Source organism: Mesoplodon mirus, assembly GCF_964341445.2.
Source record: "Mesoplodon mirus genome assembly, chromosome: 7".
Lineage (NCBI taxonomy): Eukaryota > Metazoa > Chordata > Mammalia > Artiodactyla > Ziphiidae > Mesoplodon > Mesoplodon mirus.
This window is the reverse complement of record NC_138983.1, coordinates 84,485,700-84,507,393: the sequence shown is the minus strand read 5'-3', so window position 1 is coordinate 84,507,393 and position 21,694 is coordinate 84,485,700. Positions and strand designations below refer to the sequence as shown.

General features: G+C 45.2%; 1 protein-coding gene across 1 annotated transcript in view; it reads right to left on the bottom strand.

The window, feature by feature from the left end:
- Positions 1–21,694, bottom strand: part of LOC309808021 (forkhead-associated domain-containing protein 1-like) — a gene marked incomplete at both ends in the record, with an annotated part of 78,974 nt that overhangs the window by 13,871 nt on the left and 43,409 nt on the right. Inside the window, 4 exons of the mRNA XM_082628035.1 lie at positions 641–771; positions 4,437–4,545; positions 17,019–17,255; positions 20,341–20,450. Coding sequence (XP_082484161.1) covers positions 641–771; positions 4,437–4,545; positions 17,019–17,255; positions 20,341–20,450 — 587 coding nt within the window. The remainder of the gene's footprint in view (positions 1–640; positions 772–4,436; positions 4,546–17,018; positions 17,256–20,340; positions 20,451–21,694) is intronic.

The window sequence follows — 21,694 nt, the reverse complement described above, 5'->3', positions numbered from 1 at the left end:
GCCACCTGAGATGAAAGCTTTGAGGTTTTACCTTGACTCACAGAAACAGGCACATCATGCAAATACTGAGAAATCTTATCCTATAGGGGCAGGATTCTAAAGTTAGCATTGAAGGCAAGATTTGCAAAGAGTCAAAGTTACATGTAAAAAGCTCTTTGCTTGCCTACCACGTCCATCTTCCATAGAGACATTCTACACACTAAAGTCTAAGGAAGAAATGAGCGTCTGCGTGTTTGCATCTGGATCTTCAGACGTTCTGCTTTGAAGACAGTTATGAGAACCAGCGGTGCTGGGACCACGATGCAGCCGTGTGGTCATCCTTGCTCACAGAGAGATCGTATTCTGTTTAATGTTAAACTTTGTACTGGCAGTATATGCTCATAGGTGTGTTTGTTGCTGGGATTAAACAAACTCATTTATAATAGGGGTTAGAAAATGTTTGCTGGACTTGAAAATCTATTATGCTTCTTCTGAGCCACATACACACTGTCCTTTGAAAGGCTTCAGAGAAGTTGGCCACCTGCCCAGCAGCTACCCTCCCTGTGTCCTTGGGCACTGGCCTCATCTCACCACCGTGTGTCATGTGACTCCACTGTGTCTGCTTTTCGCAGCTACAATTTGCTGATGACCCGACACTCACTCTGGAGCTGAGGGCTTCGAGCTGGTGATCCTTTTCTTTGTTCTCACTTTTCAGTTGATTCACCTCCTGTTGTAATTGTTGAACTTGACCATCCTTTACTAACACGTCTCTTTGCAAAGATGACACCATCTCTGTAAAAGAACCAAACCAAACCAAAACAAAAGACTCATGGAGGTGAAAGAGGCAGGAAGGATTATTGGCAACACCATGGCTGTCAGCCAACGTTTGGACAAGACTTTCCAAGCCCGGGCCACCACCGGTGCCCTCCTAGGACTGGGGAGGCTTTTTCCAAGGGTCACAGAGCAGGAATGGGAATGAGAGCAAAGTCCACGGAACAGGGTTTGAGGCTTCAGTGAGAATGAGGGGCAGTCAGCACCAGCGAGAGGAGAAGCCTTTGGGGGCCCCTTGTGGGCACAGGCCAGGCACACCTGGGAGGAGAGGCCACACCATGGGCCTGGGGAACAAAGTCCCAGCACAGGGAAGTTCTAGGAATTCTGCTCCAGAGGCCAGGAGACGGGCGTGTGCCAGAGGGCACTGCTGGACACTATTGATGGGGTGGTTGGTTTCACAGTCCTCTGAGTTTGGAACCCTCTCTACCACTTATTAGCTTGGTGGTCTTGGACAAGCTATTTCACCTCCCACTGTCTGTCCCACACAGAGTTATTGTAAGGGTCAAATGATGCGATATGTCCCAAGAACACAAAGTAGCTAAATTATGTTTGTTACAGGGCGCGTATTGTTTTTCTCGGCAGCCAGCTTCCAAAATGGGCCCAATGATCCCTACCACCTAGAATTCATGCCTTGTGTAGCCCCTCCCAACCTGAATAGGGCTGCCATGGGTAACCAATATGATACTGTGGAAATGACGGACTGTTTCCTCTCAGGCTGGGTCATAAAACACACTGTGGCCTCCTCTTTGCTCTCTCTCGAATTACTCACTCTGGGGGAAGCCAACTGCTGTGTTGAGGAAACTCAAGCAGCCCTAGAGAGAAGCATGTGTGCTCGGGGACTAAGGCCTCCGGCCAATAGCCACATGAGCAGCCATTCTGAAGGGGGATCCTCCGGCTCCCCCCGAGGCTTTAGATGACATGACTGATGCCCCAGCCGACATCTTGACTGCAACTCATGAGAACTAAGTCACCCCCCGCTCAAATTCCTGAACTACAGATACTGGGTGAGATCATAAATATTAGTTGGGGATTTATCCATTACATTTTGGGGTAACTTGTTATGCAGCAATAGATAACTCCTCCATTACTGTAGTATCATTTTTTTAAAAACATCTTTATTGGAGTATAATTGCTTTACAATGGTGTGTTAGTTTCTGCTTTATAACCAAGTGAATCAGTTATGCATATACATATCTCCCCATATCTCTTCCCTCTTGCATTGTAGTATCATTTTGAATAAAAGTGGGAAGAAGGGTGCATAAATGCAGTGGTATTGGGTTATCTCCTACGGTTCTTTTCTTAAAAGAACATCAGGCCCAGTTTTAGTGGTAGGTTTCAATCAAGAATGTCTATGAAATAAAGCACAAAATGCTCCAGAATTTCATTTTAAGAATGAGCTTTGCCTCCAGGACACAGTTCAGTTACTTGGAAATCCCTCTGGGGCTTGCCACACTTTGAGTGGGTCCAGCCCATCTCAAGCATTATCCCAACCCAGGTCTGTCCGACTCCCTGATCGGAGAAGGTGGGATCTGAGACAGGCTTGATGCTTGGATGAGGTTTCACTGGCCGACATACGGGAGGAAGGTGAGGACCAGCGAGTTCATCCTTCCATTCCTGGTGCCCAGAACAGCACCTAGCCTGGGGGAGGTGCTCAGAAAATATCTGAGGACATCCCAAGTGAGGGAGGAGAATAAGCAGAGACCTGGGGGCAGCAGGGGGTGGGGCTGGGTGTGATTAAGTTGCAGAGTGAGGCAGAAGAAAAGCACAGATTCATACAGAGATGGGGATTCACGTGTGACTCAGTGCTGTGCCTGGCTTCTACAGCTGTGGGCATGTTTCCTGCTACGCGCTGGCTGCCTTCAGAGTGATGTGCCCCTCCGAGGCTCACTGCCTCCTCCCTGTCACCTGCTTCTCTCCCTCCCCTCGTCTGTGAGTGGTCCCATCCTCTTCAGGTCTCTAGGCATGTCAGTTTCGGCTTAAAAAACTCCACTGGATTCCCAACACCCTTGGAATAAAAACCCAGACCCCCCGACCCTGCCCAGCCCCACAATCCCCTGTTCACTCCACGCAGCCTCGCTTGCCCTTGGCTTGTCCTTGCCCACCTGAATCAGGTCCTCTCTAAAAGAAGGACATAGCCGTGGAGGATACAGCATAAACTGGTTAGAATCGGCTAGGTCCAAGGGGGCATAAGATTCGACTTCCAGGGGAACTGGAGCCTCATTACAGGCTCATTGTAACATATGAGCGAAATGACACACGCACCAGCACCAGGACTGTTCCGAGGCTGACCATAAAGGTCAAAAAGTGGGTGGTGGGGCTTCCCTGGTGGCGCGGTGGTTGAGAGTCCGCCTGCCGATGCAGGGGACATGGGTTCGTGCCCCGGTCCGGGAAGATCCCACATGCCGTGGAGCGGATGGGCCCGTGAGCCATGGCCACTGAGCCTGCGTGTCCAGAGCCTGTGCTCCGCAACGGGAGAGACCACAACAGCGAGAGGCCCGCGTACAGAAAAAAAAAAAAAAAAAAAAAGTGGGTGGTGGCCCAATGCTTCGAAATCCCCGCCCCTTCCCCAAAATATTAGAGTTGTCCCAATCCTCCCACTCATTAGCCTATAAAATTACCCAGCCCATAAAAACTAACTGCCCCATATTTGGGGGCCTCTAGCCTTCTGAGATGGCCCACACTCTGTCTGTGGAGTGTGTTTCTCTCTAAAGAAATCCACTTCTTACTTTGTCTCTCACTGAATTCTTTCTGCGATGAGACATAAAGAACCTGAGCTTTATTAAGTCCCGAGACCAGATGCGTGATCTCGATTAAAAGATAGTGGGTTCTGAGTGGGTTCGAGTCCCAGCCCACGGGTTCAAGTCCCACCTGAGTTCCATGGTTGCACACCCACTAAGCTGGTCCCCCTTGGCCTCCCCCCTTGAAGCGCTGGCCACCACAACACACAGTTTATTTTTTCCACAGCAGCACTGCTCTCTGAAGTGGGCTTGTTTATTCATCCGTTTACTTTTATTGTCTGTCACCCCCTCCCAAATCTGTGAGTACAGGAATCTGACTGTCTTGCTTGGCTCTCCCTCCCCGGAGCCTGGAACGGGGCCTGACACCTAGAAGGAGCTCAAGAAACATGTTGAAGCAATGAAGGAATCCAGGGAATCAAAGCTCAGTCACAGCTGTGCGTTGGCTGCCCCTCTCCCAACCCAAGCCCTTTATCAGGCAACAACCTCTGATCAAAATAGAAAATGGTTTCCTTTGGGCCCAAGTGCACTCGGCTGAAATGGGTGAGACTATGGGTGCCTTAAAGGAGTGACCCCATTTTGTCCACGCTCTAGTTTGCACTCAGGCTGCTTTGTGGAACCACCCAAGCCACAAGGCGACCTGTGTTCTCCCTGGTGGGGCCAGTGCTCAGGAGACCTTGTAGCCAAGAGATACCATTCTCTCAAATATTTACCAGGCCCTGCCCTTGGAACTGGGTGGCAAGAAACCTCCACTGAGGCAGAACTCTAATGCACCGACACGGGTGATCCCTGAGGCTGCACCCATGTCACGGGCACAGGTGCGCTGGTTGACTGGTGATGTCTGCAGGGGGAGGGCAGAAGCTCTGGGGCCTGAATGCAGAAGGGCCTCACCTGACGTGATTGCGGCGTCCCTCCTTAAGTTCTCGGCCTCGTGCTTCAGGGAGGTGATTTCCAGGGTCTGGCTCAGCACCTGGTTGTAGCCTTGCTGTAGGGCACTGATCTGTGGAAGGAGGCAACACACAGTCAGAGGGGGCCAGCCAGGCCTGCAGGACACGCCGGTACTTCTCCAACGTTGGGCAAAGAGTCGGGCTGATCTTGGATCGGGGTGTTGGGGAAATCAAGGTTTTCCGTTGTCACTAGTGGAAGGGGCAGGAGGGGGCCTGTTCCTTCAGTGACCACCATGTCATCGGTCCTCAAGACACGAACCTTATCTTTGTGGCCACCCAGGGGCTCCGGTGCTGCTGTCTTCCTATGACCTGTGGGTTTTCAGCCATAAATAGACCAGCTGTTGGTTCCAGATCATCCAGCACTGACTGGATGCACAGCAAAGTTCAAAAGCCAGGAGCAGGTTATGAAATGAATTCCCTCTAATGAGAATAGAGGGTAGTTTATACCTCACAGAACACTCCAGAGTTTACAAAGCCCGTTCACACGTGCTACACTGATACTCGTCACAGCGTTGCTGAAGGCTGACGTTCCCATTAATGTGCCCATTTTGCAAGGGAGCCAGGTTGAGACTCAGAGAGGCGAGGCCCCCTGCTCGGGATCACGCGGCTGGTCAGACATGGAGTCTGATTCAAACCCAGTCTTTAGTTGCCTGGTTCCTCCTTCCCAGGTGGCTCTAGGAATGAGCGTGAGAAGTTGGAGGCTGTAAAGCATGGCATGGACTCGGGAGCCGGACTGTGGCTTTCAAGTCCTGTCTCTGCCAGTTAACGGGCTTTGTGAACACAAGGAGGACACCATATTCTGTTTCCTTTTGTTCAGTCTGCACACGGGGTGATGGTGGTCCCAACCTGATAGGATTGTTAGAAGTATTTTAATAAGTAAGCATGTGTACAAGTGCTCAGATCAAGCCTGGCACACGGCACAGGGGGAAGAGCTATTGACGGTCCTCTCCTCTGACTACCCACTGGGTGTTTTTTTTCTTTTGTTTTGGGTTTATTTTGGTTTTTTTTTTTGCGGTACGCGGGCCTCTCACTGTTGTGACCTCTCTCATTGTGGAGCACAGGCTCCGGTCACGCAGGCTCAGCGACCATGGCTCAGGGGCCCAGCCACTCCGCAGCATGTGGTATCTTTCCGGACCGGGGCACGAACCCGTGTCCCCTGCATCGGCAGGTGGACTCTCAACCACTGCGCCACCAGGGAAGCCCTCACGGTGTGTTTTAGCTTCAACTTCCCTCGTCCGTCTCTGGGGAAGGTAGTTGGTAATCTTTATGTGTGCATTTGTAAGCCTTGCCAGGCTCACTTAAACGCCAGTGTGGTTGTTATTAAGAGGAAATACAGGGGCTTCCCTGGTGACGAGGTGGGTGACAGTCCGCCTGCCGATGCAGGGGACGCGGGTTCGTGACCCAGTCCGGGAAGATCCCACATGCCGCGGTGCGGCTGGGTCTGTGGGCCATGGCCGCCGAGCCTGCGCATCCGGAGCCTGTGCTCCGCAACGGGAGAGGCCACAACAGTGAGAGGCATGTGTACCACAAAAAAAAATAATAATAAAAAAATAAAGGAAATACAGGAATCGTGGGTGGGAGCATCACAGGCTGGCTCTATCTATGGCTGCTGTGAGCACCCTCTAAGTCCATGGCTCAGAGCCCCCTCAAGGGCGGGCCCCCCTCCAGGGGTCTAGGTCTACACGTGGGGTGCGGAAGGCTCTCAATCAAATGCAACGTTGGTAAGGGCCTGAAAGTAGCTGCCAGGCCTCAGCCTCCACAGAGCAGGTACCCGAGAGGCCGGGAAAGAGAGCTGGGCCCAGAACCCCCTCCCTCTCGGTCTGATGTGGCCAGACTGCTTGTTCTGAGTGGCCCGGACATTCCCACCTCAAGGTGCACTGTGGGCCTTTGCCCTGTGATTTTTCAGATGTCAGGCCTCAGTACTCCCACAGGGACACGTTTATTGGGGCATAAATGTCAAGCAATCCGTAGACAGGACAAGAGCTAGCTTGTTTTGCTTTTCTTTTTTTTTTTTTCGCTGTACGCGGGCTTCTCACTGTTGTGGCCTCTCCCGTTGTGGAGCACAGGCTCCGGATGCGCAGGCTCAGTGGCCATGGCCCACGGGCCCAGCCACTCTGCGGCATGTGGGATCTTCCCGAACCGGGGCACGAACCTGTGTCCCCTGCATCGGCAGGCGGACTGTCAACCACTGCACCACCAGGGAAGCCCCACTAGCTTGTTTTGATAGATCAAAACGGAAGTGACAAGGAGAAGGATGCAATTTCTTTTCTTTTTTTAAAAATAAATTTTACTTATTTATTTATTTATTTTTGGCTGCGTTGGGTCTTTGTTGCGGTGCATAGGCTTATTGTGGCGCCTTCTCTTGTTGCAGAGCCTGGGCTCTAAGCACACAGGCTTCAGTAGTTGTGGCACGAGGGCTCAGTAGCTGTGGCGCACAGGCTTACATGCTCCACGGCATGTGGGATCTTCCCGGACCAGGGCTCGAGCCCGTGTCCCCTGCACTGGCAGGTGGATTCCTAACCACTGTCCCACCAGGGAAGTCCTGGGTGCAATTTCTTTGTTCTCCTAAGGTAAGGTTGCCAGATTTAGGGGAGGAAAAAAGGATGTTCACTTAAAATAGGATTTCAGATAACGAATAATATTTTAGTGCAAATGTGTCCCATGCAATATTTGGGACACACGCTAAAACGAAATTCTAAAATTCAAATTTAACTGGGTGTCCTTACTTTATCTGGCAACCCCACCCGAAGAGAGTTCCTAAACTTCAGTCATTCATATACCACTTTCACCATTTTTCCCATGTCTCTTGGCTAGCCCCACTATAATTTCTTAGCATTTTTCGTAGAAGCAGCTCCCTTTTTAAACTTAAAAACGTGCATTAAATTAAAAATAACTGTTATAAGAGTAAATAGAGACTCAGTGTCTTAAATAAAAATAATCCCTCCAAAAGAAGAAATACAGGAATTTCCCTGTTTACCATCAGACCAGGTTTCGGGCATCATGCTAAAAAAAAAAAAAAAAAAAAAAGATTGGGGGGAGGTGGTGGGCATGCCCAGGTAATGGAGTTCGGGCGTGCTGATATGGCCACCAGATGGCGCTCACAGCCTTTGGTCTTGGTTTGTGTCCTTGGAAATCTTGTCATTATTACTCTGGTAGAATTAACAGATACGTCAAGGTCTCACAAGTTTTCTGACTCGTTTCATACACCATCATGGTTCAGAGTCTAGGACATTTGGGGCAGTTACACTTACTTTTTCCCTGGGGCACCTGAGACATTATTGGGGGGGGTCTATGCTAGAAGTTGCGGGGACACAGGCCACTCTGACCCCCACTCTCCCCAAGGCTATACTTTTGCATGTTTGTGCTTTGGAAACTTTGAGTGAAAAAATTCTTTCACATCTTACTTTTCTCTGTTGGGGGGAAATACAACTTTTCCATAAAAGGTCCTTGGAACACTGAAAGTGTTTGTAAGCTCTTCTCAGCTTAATGCTTTTATTTGCATGATACCAGAGATAGAACACACAGAGACAAACTTCCAGAAGGGAAAACATACGTTCCCCTCTAAGACTCCAGTGGTTTTGACAGATTGAAAATATTTCAATCTGAGTGTCAGAGTTTTAGGATTTCGGATTGCTGGAAAACTCCAAAGAGTCTTCAAACCTCTTTGATACTTTTACTATCAAAGTAAATATCCATATTGTTTGTAATGGCATAAATTCCAAGATGTTTAATGTCTGTTAAGCTGTGTAATAAAATGGGCACTGAATCATAAGAAAGTTAAGAGTGCTAGGAGGAGTGATTGTTTCAGGATGATAATTTGGCTTCTAATTAGCACAGGCGTATAAGAGCACATGGAGGTAAGAATTTTCTAGTGATATTGTAGCGGATCGAAGATCTCTGAGAGCAAATCATTATGCACACACCTTCGGGGACCAGGGAAAACACATAAAGTAATCAGAACCATAAATCAACCTGCCATGTGGCTTATACTTCTGGTGGAATGCTCTGCAGGCAGTAGAATAGTTAAGAAACTAAAATGTCAGTGGATGAAACTCGATTTGAGTTCAAACCGATGGAGCCTCTGGTTCATATATGCCTTGCTATAAAATATTCTTCTTCAGTTATAAGTGAGGCTCCAGTGGTAGGGGAGGCAAGAGCATGATGCATCAGTGTAATTATTTCTAGATAATTTCTTTGTAAAAAAACATTTTTCCCCCAGATATCAGCAGCCACTTTAAATAAAACTCAAATTGGGACCAGCTGATATTCAAAGATATGTGGAAATTATATAATATTCTATGTCAAATATATTTCAATTATTTAAAAAAAGGTATGTGGGGAATTCCCTGGCAGTCCAGTGGTTAGGGCTCTGTGCTTCCACTGCTGGAGGCCTGGATTTGATCCTTGGTCAGGGAACTAAGATCCTGCAAGCCGCGTGGTATGGCCAAAAATAAAAAAGGTATGTGGGAATAATTCAGCCTCATCCATGTAGCTGAAAAAGACATGTCATTTTCTCAGGAAAGCTCTGAAATGGGAGAATAACTGAAAGGAATATTTCAGCAAAATTGGGTTCAGTTCAAGAAAAAGATGCTCATTAATGTGTCAGCTACCTGTCAAGGTAGCTGTTTGCACTAATAATTCCTACAGGACCTGTTACTTTCATTGTTTTTTGAAAACCAGGTTTGAAGGAGAGTCATTAGTTCATTTAAATATTAGAGCATGTATTTGTTGACTTGTTTTTTCTGTCTCCCTCACTAGAGCATAACAGGGGGAAGGATCATGTCTGTCTTGTTCTCTGCTGAATTCTCAGAGCCTGGAAGAGGGCATGGCACGGGATAGGCCCCCCAAAATATTTCTTTGGATTAATGGACGGATGGATGGATGGATGAATAAAGAACAAACAAACAGACACGGTCCTAACAGAGTTCTAGAAGGTTACTGGGCCCAACCTTTGCCTTCATGGAGCTTACAGTTTCCTGCTAGAATCTCCTAGGTTCACCATACACAATCTGTGTCCTTTCTAGAGCACCATTTCTAGGATTGAAACTGTGTACCTAGAATCGGTTACAGAGGGAAAGACAGTAAACAGAGAACAAGAGAACAAGGGCCCCCAAGCACTGACTACGTTTTTTTTTTTCTCTCTCTTTTTAAAAAATGTTTATTTATTTATTTATATTTTTCTTATTAGTCACCCATTTTATACACATCAGTGTATACATGTAAATCCCAATCTCTCAATTCATCATACCACCACCCCCACCCCCTGCCGCTTTCCCCCCTTGGTGTCCATACGTTCGTTCTCTACATGTGTGTCTCCATTTCTGCTCTGCAAACTGGTTCATCTTTACCATTTTTCTAGGTTCCACATATATGCGTTAATATAGGATATTTGTTCTTCTCTTTCTGACTTACTTCACTCTGTATGGCAGTCTCTAGATGCATCCACGTCTCTACAAATGACCCAATTTTGTTCCTTTTTATGGCTGAGTAATATTCCATTGTATATATGTACCACTTCCTCTTTAACCATTCGTCCGTCGATGGGCATTTAGGTTGCTTCCATGATCTGGCTATTGTAAATAGTACTGCAATGAACATTGGGGTGCATGTGGCTTTTTGAATTATGGTTTTCTCTAGGTATATGCCCAGTAGTGGGATTGCTGGGTCCTATGGTAATTCTATTTTTAGTTTTTTAAGGAACTTCCATACTGTTCTCCATAGTGGCTCTATCAATTTACATTCCCACCAACAGTGCAAGACGGTCCCCTTTTCTCCACACCTTCTCCAGAATTTGTTGTTTGTAGATTTTCTGATGATGCCCATTCTAACTGGTGTGAGGTGATACTTCATTGCAGTTTTGATTTGCATTTCTCTAATAATTAATGATGTTGAGCAGCTTTTCATGTGCTTCTTGGCCAGCAGTATATCTTCTTTGGAGAAACGTCTATTTAGGTCTTCTGCACATTTTTGGATTGGGTTGTTTGTTTTTTTAATATTGAGCTGCATGAGCTCTTTATATATTTTGGATATTAATCATTTGTCAGTTGCTTCCTTTGCAAATATTTTCCCCCAGTCTGAGGGTTGTCTTTTCATCCTGTTTATGGTTTCCTTTGCTGTGCAAAAGCTTTGAAGTTTCATTAGGTCCCATTTGTTTATTTTGGTATTTATTTCCATTACTCTAGGAAGTGGATCAAAAAATATCTTGCTGTGATTTATGTCAAAGAGTGTTCTTCCTATGTTTTCCTCTAAGAATTTTAGAGTGTCTGGTCTTACATTTAGGTCTCTAATCCGTTTTGAGTTTATTTTTGTGTATGGCGTTAGGGAGTGTTCTAATTTCATTCTTTTACATGTAGCTGTCCAGTTTTCCCAGCACCACTTATTGAAGAGACTGTCTTTTCTCCACTGTATATCCTTGACTCCTTTGTCATAGATTAGTTGACCATAGGTGTGTGGGTTTATCTCTGGGCTTTCTATTCTGTTCCATTGACCTATATTTCTGTTTTTGTGCCAGTAGCATATTGTCTTGATTAGTGTGGCTTTGTAGTATAGGCTGAAGTTAGGGAGTCTGATTCCTCCATCTCCATTTTTTTCCCTCAAGACTGCTTTGGCTATTCGGGGCCTTTTTTCTCTCCACACAAATTTTAAGCTTTTCTGTTCTAGTTCTCTAAAAAATGCCATTGGTAATTTGATAGGGATTGCATTGAATCTGTAGATTGCTTTGGGTAGTAGAGTCATTTTCACAATATTGATGCTTCCAATCCACGAACATGGTATATCTCTCCATCTGTTGCTATCATCTTTAATTGCTTTCATCAGTGTCTTACAGTTTTCTGCATACAGGTCTTTGTCTCCCTAGGTAGGTTTATTCCTAGGTATTGTATTTTTTGGTTGCAGTGGTACATGAGAGTGTTTCCTTAATTTCTCTTTCAGATTTTTCATCATTAGTGTATAGGAATGCAAGAGATTTCTGTGCATTCATTTTGTGTCCTGCAACTTGACCAAGTTCATTGATTAGCTCTAGTAGATTTCTGGTGGCATCTTTAGGATTCTCTCTGTAGAGTATCCTGTCATCTGCAAACAGTGACAGTTTTACTTCTTCTTTTTCAATTTGGATACCTTTTATTGCTTTTTCTTCACTGATTGCTGTGGCTAGGACTTCCAAAACTATGTTGAAGAATAGTAGTGAGAGTGGACATCCTTGTCTTGTTCCTGATCTTAGAGGAAATGCTTTCAGTTTTTCACCATTGAGAATGATGTTTGCTGTGGCTTTGTCATATATGGCCTTTACTATGGTGAAGTAGGTTCCCTCTATGCCCACTTTCTGGAGAGTTTTTATCATAAATCAGAGTTGAATTTTGTCAAAAGCTTTTTCTGCATCCATTGAGCTGATCATATGGTTTTTCTTTTTCAATTTGTTAATATGGTGTATCACATTGATTGATTTGCATATATTGAAGAATCCTTGCCTCTTTGGGATAAATCCCACTTGATCATGGTGTATGATCCTTTTAATGTGTTGCTGGATTCTGTTTGCTAGTATTTTGTTGAGGATTTTTGCATCTATATTCATCAGTGATATTGGTCTGTAATTTTCTTTTTTTGTAGTATCTTTGTCTGGTTTTGGTATCAGGGTGATGGTGGCCTCAGAGAATGAGTTTGGGAGTGTTCCTTCCTCTGCAATTTTTTGGAAGAGTTTGAGAAAGATGGGTGTTAGCTCGTCTCTAAATGTTTGATAGCATTCACCTGTGAAGCCTTCTGGTCCTGGACTTCTGTTTGTTGGAAGATTTTTAATCACAGTTTCAATTTCATTACTTGTGATTGGTCTGTTCATATTTTCTATTTCTTCCTGGTTCAGACTTGAAAGGTTATAACTTTCTAAGAATTTGTTCATGTCTTCCAGGTTGTCCATTTTATTGGCAGAGAGTTGCTTGTAGTTGTCTCTTAGGATGCTTTGTATTTCTGCAGTGTCTGTTGTAACTTCTTTTTCCTTTCTAATTTTATTGATTTGAGTCCTCTCCCTCTTTTTCTTGATGAGTCTGGCTAATGGTTTATCAATTTTGTTTAACTCCTCAAAGAACCAGCTTTTAGTTTTATTGATCTTTGCTATTGTTTTCTTTGTTTCTATTTCATTTATTTCTGCTCTGATCTTTATGATTTCTTTCCTTCTGCTAACTTTGGGTTTTGTTTGTTCTTCTTTCTCTAGTTCCTTTAGGTGTAACGTTAGATTGTTTATTTGAGATTTTTCTTGTTTCTTGAGGTAGGCTTGTATAGCTATGAACTTCCCTCTTAGAACTATGGGATGCTTTTGCTGCATCCCATAGGTTTTGGATAGTTGTGTTTTCATTGTCATTTATCTCAAGGTATTTTTTGATTTCCTCTTTGATTTCTTCAGTGATCTCTTGGTTATTTAGTAACATACTGTTTAGCCTCTATGTGTTTGTTTTTTTTACAGGTTTTTCCCTGTAATTCATTTCTAATCTCATAGCGTTGTGGTCAGAAAAGATGCTTGATATGATTTTAATTTTCTTAAATTTCCTGAGGCTTGATTTGTGACCCAAAACGTGACCTATCCTGGAAAATGTTCCGTGCGCACTTGAGAAGAAAGTGCAATCTGCTGTTTTTGGACGGAATGTCCTACAAATACCAATTAAATCTATCTGGTCTATTGTGTCATTTAAAGCTTGTGTTTCCTTATTAATTTTCTCTTTGGATGATCTGTCCATTGGTGTAAGTGAGGTGTTCAAGTCCCCCACTATTATTGTGTTACTGTTGATTTCCTCTTTTAGAGCTGTTAGCGATTGCCTTTTGTATTGAGGTGTTCCTATGTTGGGTGCATATATATTTATAATTGTTATATCTTCCTCTTGGATTGATGCCTTGATCATTACGTAGTGTCCTTCCTTGTCTCTTGTAACATTCTTTATTTTAAAGTGTATTTTACCTGATATGAGTATTGCTACTCCAGCTTTCCTTTGATTTCCATTTGCATGGAATATCTTTTTCCATCCCCTCACTTTCAGTCTGTATGTGTCCCTAGGTCTGAAGTGGGTCGCCTGGAGACAGCATATAGATGGGTCTTGTTTTTGTATCCTTTCAGCAACCCTGTGTCTTTTGGTTGGAGCATTTGATCCATTCACGTTTAAGGTAATTATCGATATGTATGTTTCTATGACCATTTTCTTAATTGTTTTGGGTTTGTTTCTGTAGGTCCTTTTCTTCTCTTGTGTTTCCCACTTAGAGAAGTTCCTTTAACATTTGTTGTAGAGCTGGTTTGGTGGTGCTCAATTCTCTTAGCTTTTGCTTGTCTGTCAAGCTTTTGATTTCTCCATCGAATCTCAATGAGATCCTTGCTGGGTAGAGTAATCTTGGTTGTAGGTTCTTCCCTTTCATCACTTTAAGTATATCATGCCACTCCCTTCTGGTTGGTAGAGTTTCTGCTGAGAAATCAGCTGTTAACCTTCTGGGAGTTCCCTTGTATGTTATTTGTCATTTTTCCCTTGCTGCTGTCAATAATTTTTCTTTAATTTTTGCCAAGTTGATTACGATGTGTCTCGGTGTGTTTCTCCTTGGGTTTCTCCTGTATGGGACTCTCTGTGCTTCCTGGACTTGGGTGGCTATTTCCTTTCCGATGTTAGGGAAGTTTTTTTTTTGTTTTTTTTGTTTTTTTTTTTTAATTTATTTTTGCTGTGTTGGGTCTTCGTTTCTGTGCGAGGGCTTCTCCTAGTTGTGGCAAGCGGGGACCACTCTTCATCGCGGTGCGTGGGCCTCTCAGTATTGCGGCCTCTCTTGTTGCGGAGCACAGGCTCCAGACGCGCAGGCTCAGTAGTTGTGGCTCACGGGCCTAGTTGCTCCGCGGCATGCGGGATCTTCCCAGACCAGGGCTCGAACCCGTGTCCCCTGCATTGGCAGGCAGACTCCCAACCACTGCGCCACCAGGGAAGCCCCGGGAAGTTTTGACTATAATCTCTTCAATATCTTCTCGGGTCCTTTCTCTCTCTCTTCTCCTTCTGGGACCCGTATAATGTGAACGTTGTTGTGTTTAATGTTGGCCCAGAGGTCTCTTAAGCTGTCTTCATTTCTTTTCATTCTTTTTTCTTTATTCTGTTCCGCAGCAGTGAATTCCACCATTCTGTCTTCCAGGTCACTTATCCGTTCTTTTGCCTCAGTTATTCTATTGATTCCTTCTAGTGTGTTTTTTTTTCAGTTATTGTATTGTTCATCTCTGTTTGTTTATTCTTGAATTCTTCTAGATCTTTGTTAAACATTTCTTGCATCTTCTCGATCTTTGCCTCCATTCTTTTTCTGAGGTCCAGGATCATCTTCACTATCATTATTCTGAATTCTTTTTCTGGAAGGTTGCCTATCTCCATTTCATTTAGTTGTTTTCTGGGGTTTTACCTTGTTCCTTCATCTGTTACATGGCCCTCTGCCTTTTCATCTTTTCTGTCTTTCTGTGAATATTGTTTTTGTTCCACAAGCTGCAGGATTGTAGTTCTTCTTGTTGCTGCTGTCTGCCCTCTGGTGGATGAGGCTATCTAAGAGGCTTGTGGAAGTTTCCTGATAGGAGGGACTGGTGGTGGGTAGAGCTGGCTGTGGCATTGGTAGGCAGAGCTCAGTAAAACTTTAATCTGCTTGTCTGCTGATGGGTGGGTCTGGGTTCCCTCCCTGTTAGTTGTTTGGCCTGAAGTGACCCAACACTGGAGCCTACCTGGGCTCTATGTTGGGGCTAATGGCAGACTCTGGGAGGGCTCATGCCAAGGAATACTTCCCAGAACTTCTGCTGCCAGTGTCCTTGTCCCTTGGTGAGCCACAGCTGCCTCCCGCCTCTGCAGGAGACCCTCCAACACTAGCAGGTAGGTCTGGTTCAGTCTCCTATAGGGGTCACTGCTCCTTCCCCTGGGTCCCAATGCACATACTACTTTGTGTGTGCCCTCCAGGAGTGTAATCGCTCTTTCCCCCAGTCCTGCCAAAGTCCTGCAATCAAATCCCACTAGCCTTCAAAGTCTGAGTCTCTAGGAATTCCTCCTCCCATTGCTGGACCCCCAGGTTGGGAAGCCTGACGTGGGGCTCAGAACCTTCACTCCAGTGGGTGGACTTCTGTGGTATAAGTGTTCTCCAGTTTGTGAGTCACCCACCCAGCAGTGATGGGATTTGATTTTATTGGGTTTGCGCCCCTCCTACTGTCTCTTTGCGCCTTCTCCTTTGTCTTTGCATGTGGGGTATCTTTTTTGGTGAGTTCCAGTGTCTTCCTGTCGATGATTGTTCAGCAGTTAGTTGTGATTCCAGTGTTCTCGAAAGAGGGAGTGACAGCATGTCCTTCTACTCCGTCATGTTGAACCAAATCTGACTACGGTTTTAAGCAGAATTATGCACTGAGGCCAAAATTCATCAATGACCAATTGCTTTTTTATCAACGTTGTTGAGATATAATTTATGTACAAGATCAGTGGCCAATTTTAAAGTAGTTCTTTAAAACTTAAAAAAAAATTTTTTTTTCTTTTGGATTTAGTTTCAGGAGGAAGGAAGTTGACTGGTAAACCCAGACATTCTGGGTGGAGATTTTTTGGTGAAATTCCCTATAAATGAACCAGCAGCTGCCTTCAGGGTTTGATAAAGGCCTCAGTGTTTGGAACACTGTGGGGTTCCTTCTCCCCATCTCCAGCTCTTTCTGGCTGGGTCCGGGTGGGTGTGAGAAGTGGTCACTGAAGCGACAGGAGTTGGGTGGAAATGCAAAGTGGATGTGAAAGCATGAGGTGTACAAGGTGGCAGAGCTGAGCCCAAATCACATCACTGTCTCTCACTTGCTGTGCAAGCTGTAACAAGCTTCTGGGCATCTCTGAGCGTGCCTCAGTCTCCTCATCTGTAGAATGGCATCTGTCAGAAGACTGAGGTTTAAATAGCTAATGAGGGGACTTCCCTCATGGTGCAGTGTTTAAGAATCCCCCTGCCAATGCAGGGGACAGGAGTTCGAGCCCTGGTCCAGGAAGATCCCACATGCTGTGGAGAAACTATGCCCGTGGGCCACAACTACTGAGCCTGCACTCTAGAGTCCGCGAGCCACAGCTACTGAAGCCCTCATGCTGCAACTACTGAAGCCCACGTGCCTAGAGCCCATGGTCTGCAGCAAGAGAAGCCACTGCAATGAGAAGCCCATGCACCACAGTGAAGAGTAGACCCTGCTCACTGCAACTAGAGAAAGCCCGTGCACAGCAACGAAGACCCAATGCAGCCATAAATAAATAAATTAAATAAATAAATTAAATAAGTAAGTAAATAAATAAATAAGCTAATGCACCCAAAGCACCTGCACCGGGGCCTGAACATGGTAGGCACTTAATCAAATCTAATATTGTTCTTACAAGGCTAGAAACTTGCCAACCCTGCACTCCCTGGAACTGTACTCCTCACCATGCTGTGCTCACTGCCCATTTCTAACTACCCGGGTGGCTCCCCCCAGGCTCTACCTGAGAGCTGTCACCCTGTGTTGTGACCCCAAGGCCCCGACCCACTTGTCTCTGAGCCCTACCTGGTTTTTCAAGCTCTGGATCTCTCTCTGTTGGGCATCGTCCTCTTCATGCAGAACCTGAAACTTGGGCGGGATCACCCTCTCCTTCTGCCTGGAGGCAGCTGTTTCCAACAGCTTCTGGCTCAGGTTGGCCACTTGGTTCTGCAGGCTTGCTATCACAGTGTCTTTGTATTTAGATTCAAGTTCAAAATCGGAGAGACGGCTGACTTCTTTTCCCAGCAGCCAAATTATTTCATCCTGGGTGGAGGCCAAATGGGAAATTTACTAGGTGTGGGTCTGGGTGTAAGGCTGAGCCCATTTAAAGAAAGACAGGAAAAATATGGTATCATTCTTTGGGAAGGTGAGGGCAGGCAGGGAGGGAAAAAGCAGACTTTCAAGGCTATCTCTGTCACTTCGAAAATCTCATAGAGACAAGAATTGGGTTAAAATGAGGTAATTGTATATAGACTCCTGTAATGGATGTCTATACCTCACAGGTACGGAAACTTTCCTCTCCCCGAGAATTAGACTTTCATATTAAGAACAACCATCCCACTTGGGAACTTTTGTTGCTAGAAAGTTTACTTAGAGTGTTTTCATTTATAATATTCAGCCTAGCACACTGGGGACCTAGGAAAGGTAGTTAGGAAAACAACATTCTGTTTGACCACATTCTGCCTATAATGAGGGTTATTTGTTTTAACTTAAAACATTCTGAACTATTTGTTTTCCCTTTCCTCTCTTCTAATATTTCCTGCCTCTTTTGGCTATTCATGTATGAATTTTTTCCAGGTAACTCAATCTGGAAAGTAAATGAGACAGGAATACTGATTTATTTGCATGGGCTCATGTCAACTTTCGGCTGGAAAAACAAAATTGCTGGTAGACTGTACCCACAGGTATAATTAACCCTGTCCTCCATCTCTCCAGTGATAAAGCTCTGCAGCCAAAGAATTGGTTAGGTTTTCCAAAAAAGGAAAAAAAAATTCCCCCAAACTTCTCACCAGACGTTATCAATAAAATGTCAGAAAAACTGAAGAAGAAGAAGAAGAAGAAAAAATTCCCCAGAGGCCTTTTCCAAAGCAGTCACGGGAGGAGGTAAACGGGCAATTTCTGGGCCAGCTCATTCCCAGGAGAGCCGTCCAGTCAGCCTCACAACCTGCTAGCTCCGTGACCTGGGGAAGGACAGGGTCTCGCTCATGAGAAAGCCTGTCTGACATTGCCAGCTGCTGCCAGGGGCCTTCCTTTGGGTCCTTGTGAAAGTTGGTGGCAAAACTTCAAGAGAGAGCATCAGACATATTCCCTACTCCTGGGCAGTTTCCCCTGTTTCACCCTGTTATGATCAGCCAGGTGCTTATTCATTTCTCATGCAACAAACATTCATCGGGCAGCAACTAAGTGCCAGGCCCCGTGCCAGTGCTGGAATATAAGAAGTTTGCAGAGGGCAGTGGACAGCTGTGGGTTCTGCTTTCCTGCTGAGGGTCCCCTTGCCCTTCTTGGAGGGAGTGTTCCTCCTTCCATTTGGTCTGGGTAGGACTGTCAGTCATGTGCCCTGCTCCTTCCTGTCCCACCTCCCCATGTGCATGTGGCCCAAGCTGGTCAATCAGAGATTTCACACATCGATTACAGAGGGAGAGGATCTTGCCTCCTTTTGGATCATGTAGGCTTGTTTGCCTGAGTTTGTCTTTTCTAACACACAAAGCCAGCCTTATGAAGAAAGCCAGACACTGAGGGAAACAGAGGGGAGAAGTTGGTAGTGGGGAGGTGTTCTGATGACATTATTCAAGCTCCTGGATCTAGCCATACCTGAAGCTAGTGGCCCTTTAAATTTTCCAATAAGATGAGCTAATCGATGCTCCCCCTCAAGCTAATTTGTTTATTGTCACTTGAAGGAGTCCTGGCAAGTCAGGGTATAAACGACTTATAAAGAGAAAGAATTCTTTCTATTATAAATAGAAAAAATGATAAATGGCTTATAAAAATTTTCTATAAATAGAAAAAATTATAGTGGTTGCACTATATTTCCAAGTTAAAATTGAGGCAGGTTGAAAAATGGCTACAAATACTTTGCAGTTTTGCCATCCAGTCTATTTCCCCACCCTCTAGTCTGGGCTGGCCCCGTGACTAGCTTTAACCAACGGAATGGAATGGAAGTGATGCTGCATGATCTCCAGGCAAGTTCTTACAGGCTGTGCAGCTTCTGCTCTGGCCCCCTGGGAACCCCGAGACCACCGTGCTGTGATGAAAAACCACATGCACAAAGGGGCGCACCAGTCCAGGCATCCTGGCTGAGGCCCTAGATGTGGGAAGGAGGCCAATGGAGACCGACCACCAGCCTGGCCAAGCCAGCGGCTGACTGAGGCCGCATGAGTGAGGCCAGGGGACACGAGCAAAGGAACCTTCCAGGTCAACCCATAGATTCTGGGGAATAATGAATTGCTGTTGGAAGCCGCTAAGTTTTGGGATGGCTTGTTACACAGAGATAAATACAGAATCTGAGTGTGGCTTCTCGCCTTTCTGCAACATTTTTCAGAGTCTGGTCCAGGATGACTGGGTTGGAACCCCTGCCTTCTGAAGGTTTGGATTTCCGTGTCTGACAAGAACCCCAGGTAGGTCTGCTCCTCACAAACTCTGAGAATTGCTGCAGGAGCAGGCCCTGGCCCTGAAGGAAAGCGAGATATTATAGACTGCTTCTTTTAGAGTAACTTTCATGTCGTGTCTAAGTGGGGAGAAATTGACCTGGGCCCTTCCCAGGATGGCTTGAATCCTCCTGTTCTGCTCGCATCCCTGCTTTAAACCTCTCTGGTTCTTTAACGAGTCTCTCGGCCCACGCCTCCCTGACTTCAGGGCTCACGTCCTCCTGCAAGGAACGTGTTTTTGCATCACTGTTCCATCACTGAAGGTTGACCAAGTGATTACTGTGTGGGAGTTAGAAGTACCCGCTGAGAAGCTAACCAGACCTCGCTTTGAATCCTAACACTGCTCCTTGCACTGGGCAGCCGTGAACACATCACTGAACCTCTCTGAGCTTCAGTTTCCTCATCTGCAAAGTGAGGCTGATAAAATCTAGTTTGAAGATGGTGAAGATTAACGAGCTAATAAATGTCAAGTGCACAGGACATGGCCCAGCACACAGTAGGTGCTCAGTACCTTGTAGTTGTAGATGTTATTTGGGATAAAATGAGCAGTGGCCAAACCTGGCTGAATGTCTTGGGAGGAAGAGGTGGTTTCTTGGAAGTAGGAAAAAGGGACAGTCCTTGAGACACAGAGAACAAGAGGCAGTGGCAATCTCTCCATGGTCCCTCTTGCTGCTGTAGCTCTGTGCTTCCCTGAGACCCCTCACCTTATCGTACTGGGCCAGGTCCTGGTCCACAAAAATTTCTCTGTAGGGCTCTGCCCCAGGAATTTCCTCGGCCACTGATTGTTCCGACAGTTCTGCCGCGTTGGTCCACACTAACACACAAGATCAACAGAGAATGCAGAGGAGACTGTGAGTTTCCCCAAAGTCTTAAAAAATATTTTCAGATTAACCTTCACATTCATGAGACTTATGCACTGAAAGCATTACAGTAGGACTGGAAAGGGTAAGAGCTGCCTCATTTCTCTTCCCCAGAGTTAACTGCACTGATGCACTGTGGTGTGTCTCTTTCCAGACTTTTTTCTATGCCGCATAAGAGCTGATGACCTTGGGCAAGTCATTTGCTCTTTCTAAGCCTTCGTTTCCACATACATAATTTAGGATCACTGATAGTCTCGGCTATAAAGGGCTATCTGGAGATTAAATAGAATAATGATATAGAGCAGGGGTTGGCAAACTATGGCCCTGCGGCCAAATCTGGAATTCTACCTATGTTTGTAAATAAAGTTTTATTGCAACATAGCCACAGTGATCATTTACATATTATTTATGGCTGCTTCCCAGCTACAAAGGCAGAGCTGAGTAGTTGCAGCAGAGACCATGTGACCCACAAATCCTAAAGTATTTACTATCTGGCTCTTTACAGGAAAAGTTTGCTGACCCCTCAAGTAGAGCATTTAGCACTAAACATTAGCTATATATTTTTTATTGCAGTCATATCTTTTCAAAAAACAAAAATGCATTTACATGACAGAGATTCTTATCCAGCTTACTTTTCAGCTAACAATATCAAAAACATCTTCCCATGTCAGTATTTGAGGCTGTACTTGGTTCTTTTCCAGGGTAGCATTGTGGTCCATTGTCCAAGTGTGCCAAACGTGTTTAACTAGGATCCACTTGATAGCCATTTAAGCTTTCCTATATTTTTTCTTATTTACCCTAGTATTACAAGGCCTTTTTATATGACTTTCAGGGATTATGGCATTGTGTTTGGGGACCCCACTCTGTATCACATCAGACATCTCGCAATTCACTCACATCAACACTGAATACATTTCTTTTTATTGGTGTAGAAACGTTTGTAAAGATTTCTATAATTCTACGTGTGAGATCACTTGGGCCCAAGCAGCATATTTTAAATTTCCAAGTGACTATGGTTTTTGGACAGTCACTGCACATTCTTATCTTCTTGTGAAGTGAGAAACTGAACAAATTGTTTTCAGTGGTGATGAAACTTTAATGAGTATTAACATTAATGATGAATGAAGCACGCACTGTCATGTTTGTGGACATTCATCATTTATTCATTTTGCTTCTGTATTTTTTATTTATGCATTTT